Source organism: Cupressus sempervirens, chromosome 6 (assembly GCF_028749045.1).
Source record: "Cupressus sempervirens isolate cs-2001-9-10 chromosome 6, ASM2874904v1, whole genome shotgun sequence".
Taxonomy (NCBI): Eukaryota; Viridiplantae; Streptophyta; class Pinopsida; order Cupressales; family Cupressaceae; genus Cupressus; species Cupressus sempervirens.
In genome coordinates, this window is record NC_143123.1 from 699,315,785 (window position 1) to 699,326,759 (window position 10,975).

The following is a 10,975-nucleotide window of genomic DNA, read 5'->3' on the forward strand; positions in this document are numbered from 1 at the left end:
CATGAAATCATAAATCAAATACCTTCTCTTGCCTTCTGCATAAAAGCCTCGGAGCCTGACTAAGAACGATAAATTAGTTATAGAGAGCTGATTTCTGCTCGAAATTGCTTCTCATCTTGTCTCTGTACACTGTTCATCTTCTTTACCGCCACAAGTGTACAGTCTACCAGACGTCCTTTGTACACCGTGCCAAATCCTCCGCTCCCCAGCTTTGTCCTGAAATTCCTAGTTGCAATCTTCAACTCAATGTAGCTAAACATTCTTAGATGAGAAATCGAGGAATCTGCATGACTCTCCATCGATCGTAGCGTCTGCAGAGGCAGCTACTCGAATAAAAATATTTGCATTGGTTTTTGATGGAAGAGAAGTACGCAAGTTCAAAATATCGCCTGACTAGATTTGGCAGGGCCCTGAAGGCGGACTGAAAGCAAACGTAGTGCAAGAGCAGTTGAGGAGGCAGGCTTTCTGGCAATCTTTCTTCGTCGTTGGAGGGTGTGACGATGCGGATTCAGCAGCAGCCAAACTGTTGCTCGGATCTCGTAATCCGTAGGTGCTTCCATTTTTGGCATGGCAGTTTAAGGGGCTCTGTCGAACACAGCCACTCGATCACGACTCTCGCGAATCCCAAGCGCGAGTGTCTTTTGGGGCGAAGCCTTGTACGCAGCTACAGAACTGAAGATTGTTGGAGTTGCAGATTTCGTAGGCGCCGCAGAGACCATATATGGAACATGGTTCTGCTGGTCGAGACCAGAACATATTCCATTTACCGTCATCAAGTAGATCATATGCTTGCATTCCTCCAGACTCTGTTAGGACGAAACGTGAGAGCATATTCTTGGTACCATTCAATGTATACTTGACATAACAGCCAGAGTGAGTGCTTTCAACGCCGACATTGTAGAAGTAGACTTGGTTTATCATCCATGGGATTTCACTGAAAGACTTGCCGTCCCAAGTTCCATATTTCTCCGTTTGTTTGGTTCCAGATGGGTCTGCTTGACAAGAGAAAATCCCAGGAGCAGGATCTACTGGGCTTTTCCAATAGACGAGCTTTTGCTGCCCACCGAAGCTCATCCCTGACAACAAGGTGTCGACGGGATAGTCAAAACTCTGCCAAACAGCTTCAGATTTGTTGGCATCACTGAACATCACAAAATTACCAGAATCTAGTAAAACAGCCTTTTGGTCACATTGGCAGACCAAAGAGATGCACCCATTGCGTCAAACAGTCCAAGATCACCTCCTCCTGAAAGCTTCAAAACGCCAGGACTTTCTCTCGCAGGAGTCTCCCTGTTGGCCACCCAAACAATCGTATTCTCTGTTATATTGGCATTCCAGATGCCAATATGCTAGTTACTCGTACCATCTGGGCTGAAAAATCCCAATTCAGATGTGCCATTTCTCAAAATTATTGTCTGATTTCTAGTCATCGATTCGCCCAAGAGAGTGTCCACCTTTGACTGCAGAGCCGTGAGTTTTCAGTTGGATACACACTATAAATACACAGATGCAGAACTTTTTATTGGTTTCGTCCAAGTGACTTCTTTTGTATTTAATATTCTAGTTTGTACTCTTTATATATTTTTTCATCATTATTTATAGCTCTTTTATAAAAAATAATAGCCAATCAAAAATATTTATCACATTTATTTTTTTAAATCTTTTTATCAATGTTAAGTTAAATAATTACCAAAAATTATAATTAATACTAAAAAAAATATACATAATATCCACTCAAAAATAAGTATCAATTTGATAGAATATTAATTAATGATATCTAAAAAAATATAGACCTTTGCATAATAAACACTCTTAGTTGAGATAGATTTTTATCAATTATTTAAATTCTATTCATTTACTAAAACTTTTAGCTATTACATTTAAGTAAATAAAACTAATTCTTACCTAAATACAACACAACATCAAAAAAAAATCATTATTAGATACTTTAACTATATTTCTTCAAAAATTATTTAACATTTATTATTATATTAATAAAAGATAAATATAATAAAAAATATTTTGAAAATACTAAATTGATTATTTACTAAAATATTAAAGTGATTATTAAATACTTTATTTCCATTAGAATAAGTCATATTATTATTTATAAATAATAATTTCATATAATTTTACGATTAGATTAAAAATAGCTTTATCCAAAACATATATTTAATTCAAATAACACTTAACATCATTTATAATCCTTTGTCAAGTAACACACGTAGACTTCTTATTTATTTTAATAAAATAAATAAAGTCATCTTTCCATCTATAAGATAATGACTCGGTGTACAATTTAAATAGGACAAAAACAAACAACTCAACGGTAAAGGTATTCAGAAAAAAAAAAAAAAAAAGCAGAAATAAGGAAAGAGAAGCACATGAAAAATGCAATTATGAGTAACATAAGAATAGATTTGTAAACCCTAATGAACCTCATATATTATTAATAAATATTCTCAAAGCATTCATAAGGATAATTATTAGATTACTTTAAAATATTGATTGAGGGGATTTATTTAATATATCATTCAACAATACAAAAAAATTATAGTATTTCAAATAGATCAAATATGAAGTTACAATATCATTGTTTTCTCCTTGGTCAAAATCTATAAAGGCCACTTCCAATATAATACCTAATCTTGTCAAAGATCCCAAGTTACATTGATCTACCTAGAAAGGATGGCCCACAAATTGCAAAAAGAAAAGAAAAGGCATAGAAAGAGAATCATTGCCTAACCAAATTTCAATACCTTATGTCATCAATAGTTTCACACACTTTATTAAGCTTATCAAAGGCTCATTAGGATTTACACACCTATATTGTATTTGATATCAAATTTCCCTTCTCCTATGTCCTTAGCAGCCATTACTACCAACTTGTTGATAAATAAAACCTATTGGCTCCTCCTCATCGTATGCATATAAGCACGTAACTACTAGTACAATTTATATAACAAATGATGAGCCTTAAAAAAAAATGTCCTTGCATATAGTTTAAGAGTTGGTTGTGTAAGTATTTAGATACTTTAACACTCAACTATGAATCCCTCATCTCGTGCATATTAGATAAGCCCCATGCTTGTCTTTGTATTTTAACTCCTTGTTGCTCGTCTCCATGACTTAAGGTGAGGTCTCATTGATGACCACTTCCAAAAAAATAGAGTTCGAGATTATGGATTTTGTTTAGGAATATTTCAAAGTTGTTGGTCCCAGCAATCTTGTAGTCAATTTTGGATTAAAAGTTTAATCTCTAAAATTGAAAGAAGTTGGTCTTCTCATTAATACATATCTATGTCGTGCAACAATAAAAACAAGTTAAAAAAATTATTTTCCTTCTAATTTTATTTTTACTGAAAATTTAAACATAAATGGTTACTAAATGGCAAATAACAATCTGAGACAAATTTTGTTCCCATCTCATTTTCATCCGCTTACTAGAAAATAAGAACTCTTAAATACAATTTAGGAAAAGATTTCAAATATTCACATAACAAAAATAAATCTTCACGTTATCTCTTCTTCCTTGAAAGTAGAAGTTTTAATCTCCTACATATCTCCAACATACCTATGATTCTCTCCATTATCTTTATATACTATGATAGTATAATTAAACTTTGCATACTATTACAATTGACTTATACATTTACATTAAAATTTGGCTTGGCTATATTTTTTAGAACCATTTTCCATGAAACATGAGAAACAAATTTTACTTTGCGGACTACGACACCTGACTTATCCACACGTAGACTTGTATGACTGGCTTAGCCACGGAGCAGCTTGACTACGACGACTGACTTAATCCTGGGGAGCTGCTTCTGCGACGACTGCTTTCCTAGACTTGTCTGCCTAAAAACGTTTCTCCAAACCCTTTCCCACCTAACTATGAACCAACACAGTTGTTTCCCAGCCACAAAATTTAAAGCATTACTTTCAGATTATTAAATGTGAGAGTGTAGTGCATTCCTAGCTCTTTGGTATGAATCTACAGCTCACATGTTTGGAAAACTGGGGAGTTAATTTCTAAATCCAAGGCCTCTTGGAAGTGGCGTTTATCTTTGATGAAAATATCCACCTTAGCATTTATTTTTAAGTACATTTTAGGGCTTGAGGAGGTTCGTTCCATAACTAACGATGGTTGAAATCAGGGAAAAAGTTTTGCTTAAGCCTGATTTTTATTTTTGCAGTGTTTATTCGACTTGCAATTCTTGGCGCTGCGATGGAGGGTGGAGATACTCTTTCCTTGGGCTCCTCGATTACGGGAAATCAGACATTAATCTCAAAGAATGGTGCATTTGAATTGGGCTTCTTCAGCACAAATGGAACCAGTAACTGGTATATCGGCATTTGGTATGCAAATTTAACAGAGAGGACGTATGTTTGGGTGACTAACAGGGAGACTCCAGAGAAAAAAATGTCTGGGGTTTTGAAGCTCTCAAAAGAAGGTGATTTGTGTTAATTATTGTTAGTTGGATAGTTGTTATTTCTGACCCAAAAATAGCAGTTGTATTTATGGGTAGCTTGGACAGCTGTTCGTCCTTATCTATGTATAGCAGCACTATTTATGGGTGGAGAGCTGTTTGTCCACTTGCCAAAAATTAGTAAATGGTTATTATTTACTAATTTTAGAGATTCCCTTTCGGACACCTTGCAACCAATTTTATTATTAGCTGTCGAGTTGTCTTAATCTCAGCCATTGGTTTGATTTAATCTCGATCGTTGGTTTATCAACGAGAGTAGTATAAAAGGGGGTCTAGGGGGCATTTGGATCACAAGCAAGAAGTTTTGGAGAAAAGTTTGCAGTGTTAGCAAATAGTCTTGCAGTGTTAGCAAGGGCACAGTGTTAGTGTGGGGATAGCAGTGGGGAATATCAGCGGGAGAAATTAGGAGGTTGTCAGAGTTTTTCCAGTGAGAGGCAAGGAATTTTGTATCTCTTGATTTGCTGAAATTTAATATAATTCCTCATCTATAGAACTGGTTTTCCCTTAGGGGTTTTTCCAGGGACAATTTGTCCAAAAATATTGTGTTCATTGTGTTGCACATTTCTTTTCGTATTTTATAAGTGAAGTTGCAGTTGTGTTATTTTTTTATATTAGCTGGGAATTTATTTTCAGTAGTTTAATAATCGTTTATGATAGGAGATTAATAATCAATGACTACAATAGTTTGATTTTTCACATGGTATCAGAGAATTGTTAAGGGTAGAAGAGTTTTTCCCTAGGAAAGAAATTTTGATCTCTTTAGATTTATTATTGCTTTAAACCCTTGAGATGGCTTCAGTTGGTTTGAGAGATCAGGATAGATTGGATGGTGCCTCAAATTTTGGTGTCTGGAAGGCCAGAATTTCTTTATTGTTGGAAGAGAATGGTATCAAGGATTATGCTACCAGTGGTGTACCTATACCAACGGATGCAACACAGCTTGCAGCATATAGGAAGGATGATGCCAAAGCGAGGAGGATTATCCTTGATGGTGTCAAGGATCATATTGTTCCACATATCTCAGAGCTAGATACAGCAAAGAAGATGTGGGACGCCATTCTAAATCTATACCAGAATGCTACCACCAACAAGAAGTTGATTCTCAAAGAGAAGCTAAAGAATACCCAGATGAATCAGGGAGAAGACATCACAAGTTACCTCACCAGGCTCAGACTTGTCAAGGATGAGTTAGCAGTTGTTGGAGATAGCCCTAGTGATGATGAGCTAGTGAGAATAGCCCTAAATGGGTTTACTAAACAATGGAGTGTCTTTGTTCAAGTTGTCAGTGGACGAGATACTTTACCGAGTTGGGATCGACTATGGACTGATTTCACTCAGGAGGAGTTTAGACTAATTCTTGTCAATGGGGCCAACAAGAGTTAGAAAAATGAGGTGGAACAAGAGAACGTTTCCCTAGCGGGTAAAGTGAAAGCAAAGAAGGGATCTAGCAAAGGATCAAATTCACAATTTGAAAAGAAGAAGAAGGACCTTTCTAAGGTCAAGTGCTTTGGATGTCACGAGTTTGGCCACTATGTCAGTGATTTCCCAGAGAGGAAAAAGGGTAAGAAGCAGGTGGTAGCTTCAGCAAGTGCAGAAGAACTCTCCAGCAGAATGGAAGATGAGTTTGCACTCATAGCTTGTATGTTTAGCTCAACCTCACATTGTGTTTGGTATATAGATAGTGGGGCATCATTTCATATGACAGGAGTTAGAGAGTACTTCTCCAGTTACAAGGAGGAGGACACCAACATCCAGATTTCTATGGGAAACTTGTCCAAACTCAACCCTATTGGGAAACGGACTGTTCAGTTTTAGAGGGAGAATGGAAAGATAATTCCTCTTCATGATGTGTTATATGTGCCAGGCTTAGGTATGAATTTGATTTATGTATCTGTTCTTCAGGATAGGGGGTATAATGTACTCTTTAGAGGGACACATGTGTTGATTAAGCACAAGGATTGGAAATCACCCATAACTATTGGAGTTAGGAGTGGTCGCCTTTATAGATTGCAATTTGATAATCCTAAGGCACTTATGAGCAATAGTAATCCTAAAGATCTTGGAGAGCTATGGCATAGGAGGATGGGTCATATTCATCATGGAGCACTTAGATTTCTTCGTGAGACCGTGACAGGTGTTCCAGAGGTGAGCACAGAGCATGATGATGTATGTAAGGGATGTGTGTTGGGGAAGTTTGCGAAAGCATCTTTTCCAAGCAGTGATACCAGATCTAAGGGTGTTCCTTATCTAGTACATTCAAATGTTTGTGGATCGATGTTAACGAAATCTCTCAAAGGATATGAGTACTATGTTACTTTTATTGATGATTTCTCTAGAAAGACCTGGATATACTTCTTGAAGACTAAGGATGAGGTTTTCAGTCAATTCCAAGAGCTCAAGGCTCTTGTGGAGAACTCGACAGGAAAGAAGATAAAGGTTCTTCGGTCAGACAATGGAGGCGAGTACAAAGGAAATGTCTTCCAGGAGTTCTGCACCAGAGAAGGAATCAAGAGAGAATGGACTGTTCCTTACAATCCATAGAAGAATGGAGTTGCTGAGAGGAAGAACCGTTTTATATCGGAGGCAGCAAGAGCTATGCTACATGACCAAGACATGCCCCATTACTTATGGGCAGAGGCATGTAATATAGCAGTCTACATTGAGAATAGAGTTCCACACAAGGTGCTAGGGAAGATGACACCAGAGGAGGCTTTCACAGGGAAGAAGCCAGATGTTAGTCACTTCAGGATATTCAGGAGTTTGGCATATTGTCATATTCCTGGAGATACACGTACAAAGTTAGATCAGACTGCAGAGAGGGGGTACTTTGTTGGGTACAGTGAGACCTCAAAGGCATATAGGATTTTCATTCTAGGGACTAAAAGAATTATTGTCAAATGGGATGTCAAGTTCATGGAGGACAAGGCATTCAGAAGATCCAGAGATTTGCCAGCAAATGATTAGAGTGAATAGCCAATAGAAGCTCCAAGACCAAGTCAAGGGCAGCAAAGCTCAAGTACAGTTACCAGTACTAATGAAGAGTCAGTTAGTGAAGATTCACAGAGTATGGAGCAACAGGTGCAATAGGAAATTCATGTAGAAGACTTAGAGGTTGACATTTCATCCTCTACAGTTGACTGCAGGAACCATGTGGTTCCAGATACACAAAGGGATACTCAAGAGTTTGTGGCTCTAAGTTCAGCAGAAGCAGAGTACATAGCAGCTAGCATGGCGACATGTGAAGCTATATGGCTTCAAAAGTTGTTAGTAGCCTTGTTTGGTCAAAAGGTTGAGACTACTGTGATACATTATGACAATCAGAGTTGCATCAAGTTGTCTGAGAATCCAGTGTTTCATGATAGGTCTAAACATATAGATATCAGATATCACTTCATCAGAGATTGTGTACAAAGGGGATTTGTTCGACTACAATACATACCTACAGATGAGCAGGTAGCAAACATTCTGACGAAGGCTTTGGGAAAGGCCAAATTTATCTTCTTCAGAGATAAGATGGGTGTCTTGCAGAACAGCTTCCTCGCTAAGAGGGAGTGTTAATTATTGTTAGTTGGACACCTGTTATTTCTGACCTAGAAATAGCAGTTGTATTTATGGGTAGCTTGGACAGCTGTTCGTCCTTATCTATGTATAGCAGCACTATTTATGGGTGGTTTGGAGAGCTGTTTGTCCACTTGCCAAAAATTAGTAAATGGTTATTATTTACTAATTTTAGAGATTCCCTTTTGGACACCTTGCAACCAATTCTATTATTGGTTGTCGAGTTGTCTTAATCTCAGCCGTTGGTTTGATTTAATCTCGATCGTTGGTTTATCAATGAGAGTAGTATAAAAGGGGGTTTAGGGGTCATTTGGAGCACAAGCAAGAAGTTTTGGAGAAAAGTTTGCAGTGTTAGCAAACAGTCTTGCAGTGTTAGCAAAGGCGCAGTGTTAGCGTGGGGATAGCAGTGGGGAATATCAGTGGGAGAAATTAGGAGGTTGTCAGAGTTCTGTCAGTGAGAGGCAAGGAATTTTGTATATCTTGATTTGCTGAAGTTTAATATAATTCCTCATCTATAGAACTGGTTTTCCCTTAGGGGTTTTTCCAGGGACAATTTGTCCAAAAATATTGTGTTCATTGTGTTGCACATTTCTTTCCGTATTTTATAAGTGAAGTTGCAATTGTGTTATTTTTCAATATTAGCTGGGAATTTATGTTCAGTAGTTTAATAATCGTTTGTGATAGGAGATTAATAATCAGTGACTGCAATAGTTTGATTTTTCACAATCTGGGACTGTTTGACGCAATGAGTGCATCTCTTTGGTTGGCTAACATATCGAACAAGGCTTACCGGGATGCGATATTAGATTCTGGTAATTTTGTGATGTTCAGTGATTGCAACAAATCTGAAGCTATTTTCGCAGAGTTTCAACTATCCAATCGACACGTTCTTGCCAGGCAGTAGGTTCGATGGACAGCAAAAGTTGGTCTCTTGGAAAAGTTCGTTGGATCCTGTTCCTGGACTTTTCTCTTATCAGCTGGATCCATCTGGAACCAAACAGTTCATCTTAAAATGGAACAATTCTGTGTGGTATTGGACAAGCAAAACTTGGGATGGCAATGTTTTCAGTCAAATTCCAGAAATGGTAAACAATTACATCTACAATATCAGTGTGGAAGATACTAAATCTGGCTTGTATTTCACTAAAGCGATACGTCCTAACAAAGTCTGGAGGGATGCAATTATATCTTCTGCTTGATAATGTTGAGTGGAGCATGTTCTAGTCTCAACCAACAGACCAATGTTCCGTATATGGTCTCTGCGGCGCTTTCAAAATCTGCAATTCCAACAATGTTCAGTCTTGCAGCTGCGTTGAAGGCTTCACCCCAAAAGACACTCGCGCCTGGAAGTCGGGAGAGTCATGGTCAAGTGGTTGTGTTCGACAGAGCTCGTTGAACTATGATGCCTTGGAAGAGTCATTTATGACCTTGTGGGCTTCATAAAGTTTTATGGTTGAGATATTTTGAGGGAGATGAGAGCAATTTCGACTTGGGCTTGATTAGGAGGGTTTTAAGCTTGCTTAGGATTGTGCAAATGATTAGAGGATGGATTAGGATGGTTTAGGATTAGCTTAGGGATAGGCAAGCGGATGGCATTTAATGAGGGTGGGTGAAGGAGGAGATATTTGTTAACTTTGGCTTGGGTTAGTAAGTCTTAACCCATGTTTAGGGAATGTGACAAGGTTAGGAGGGGATTAGGATTAGGTTTAAAGACATCTTCTAGAAGAGTCTACACTTTGGATGAGGATAAAGACTTTCTAGAATAGTCTAGAATTTCCTAGGATGAGGATGAAGACTTTCTAGAAGAGTCTAGAACTTCTTAGGATGAGGATAAATTAGATTTTTAGGAAATAAATAAAGTTTTATTTATTTCAAGGGTTTGGGTTGAGGAGATATTTATTAAAACTTTTTTTAATAAACATGAGGATTATTATTTAATCTTAATTAAATATTTTTAGTTGGGATTAGGGGTAGGAAATGATGGGATTAGCCTTTAATTAAAATTAAAGAAGGATTAGAAGATTTTGGAAGAGGTTAGTGGTCTTAAGGAAATTGGCCAAGTTATGGGCAAAAAATAATTTATTTATTTATTTTGGGATCTATTGTTCTATTGGATGATATTTCAACATGCTTTTGAACAAGATCTTGACAAGAATGGATGGGAGTGGATGCATGAGGTTCATTATATGGGATTTGGATAATGCTTGGAGGAGGAGATGTGGATGGGATTTGGATAATGCTTGGAGGAGGAGACGTGGATGGGATTTGGAGTGATTCGATGGGTGGCATGGGGATGATAGCTATGGGAGATGGAGGTGATATTATAGATGGGGAAGCTTCATTACTGACTACTTCACATGGTTGGATTAGATGACATGGCTTATCGACTGTTGGAGGCAACTTTTCTTGTTTTTCCTCTAGGAGATTCCTTGGAGACTCATGTGTTGGAGGTGGAGGTGGATTAACAGGAATAGATAGTGTGATGGGGGTGGAAGATTGGAAGCTTGGTTGATTGGGTGATGGAGGAGAAGCTAGGATATCAGATGGCATGACTAGATAGTTTGGAAGAATGCATGGATTTTGTGGGATGCTTGGGGGAATGTTTCTAAGGCTTTCAATATACCCATCATAGTCAACAAGATTTTCATCATCATTGGAATAGGAGGTGGTGGGAGCAAGGACAATATGACCGAACACATCATGATAGGTTTTGGATTTCATGTTTTGATGATGAGTCGGATGGGGATGGGGTCTTGCATATGGATGAACACGGAAGCTCATGGTTGGATTTGGATTAAGCGCAAATTTTGGATTGGTTGATGAAGGATTTCCTAGGGAGAGTCAAAGCTGTATGACAGACCTAAGGAGGATTGGCTAGAGATTTTTGGCTTTCCTGTGGATGGAAGACTTCAAGGGCATGCTATCAA

General features: G+C 37.7%; 2 protein-coding genes across 2 annotated transcripts; one reads left to right on the top strand and one right to left on the bottom strand.

Annotated features, from left to right (window-relative positions):
- Positions 1-606: 606 nt before the first annotated feature.
- LOC149554189 (G-type lectin S-receptor-like serine/threonine-protein kinase At2g19130) lies at positions 607-1,430 on the bottom strand. The gene is made up of 3 exons (XM_089790480.1): positions 1,364-1,430; positions 1,201-1,318; positions 607-1,141 (listed from the first exon to the last, which is right to left on the bottom strand). The coding sequence occupies exons 1-3, from the start codon at positions 1,428-1,430 to the stop codon at positions 607-609; spliced, it is 720 nt and encodes a 239-aa protein (XP_089646606.1).
- A 2,798-nt stretch (positions 1,431-4,228) lies between these two features.
- Positions 4,229-9,444, top strand: LOC149554190 (S-locus-specific glycoprotein S6-like). Its single transcript, XM_089790481.1, has 3 exons — positions 4,229-4,454; positions 8,880-9,183; positions 9,273-9,444. Exons 1-3 carry the CDS (start codon positions 4,229-4,231, stop codon positions 9,442-9,444), a joined length of 702 nt encoding a protein of 233 aa, XP_089646607.1.
- Positions 9,445-10,975: the final 1,531 nt, after the last annotated feature.

Coding starts and splice junctions, on each gene's coding strand:
- LOC149554190 (XM_089790481.1), top strand. CDS start 4,229: ATGGAGGGTGGAGATACTCTTTCCTTGGGCTCCTCGATTACGGGAAAT. Junction 4,455..8,879: donor TTTGAAGCTCTCAAAAGAAG/GTGATTTGTGTT, acceptor TGTGATGTTCAG/TGATTGCAACAAATCTGAAG. Junction 9,184..9,272: donor GAAGATACTAAATCTGGCTT/GTATTTCACTAA, acceptor AGCATGTTCTAG/TCTCAACCAACAGACCAATG.
- LOC149554189 (XM_089790480.1), bottom strand. CDS start 1,430: ATGACTAGAAATCAGACAATAATTTTGAGAAATGGCACATCTGAATTG. Junction 1,319..1,363: donor GGGATTTTTCAGCCCAGATG/GTACGAGTAACT, acceptor CCAATATAACAG/AGAATACGATTGTTTGGGTG. Junction 1,142..1,200: donor GCAATGGGTGCATCTCTTTG/GTCTGCCAATGT, acceptor TGTGATGTTCAG/TGATGCCAACAAATCTGAAG.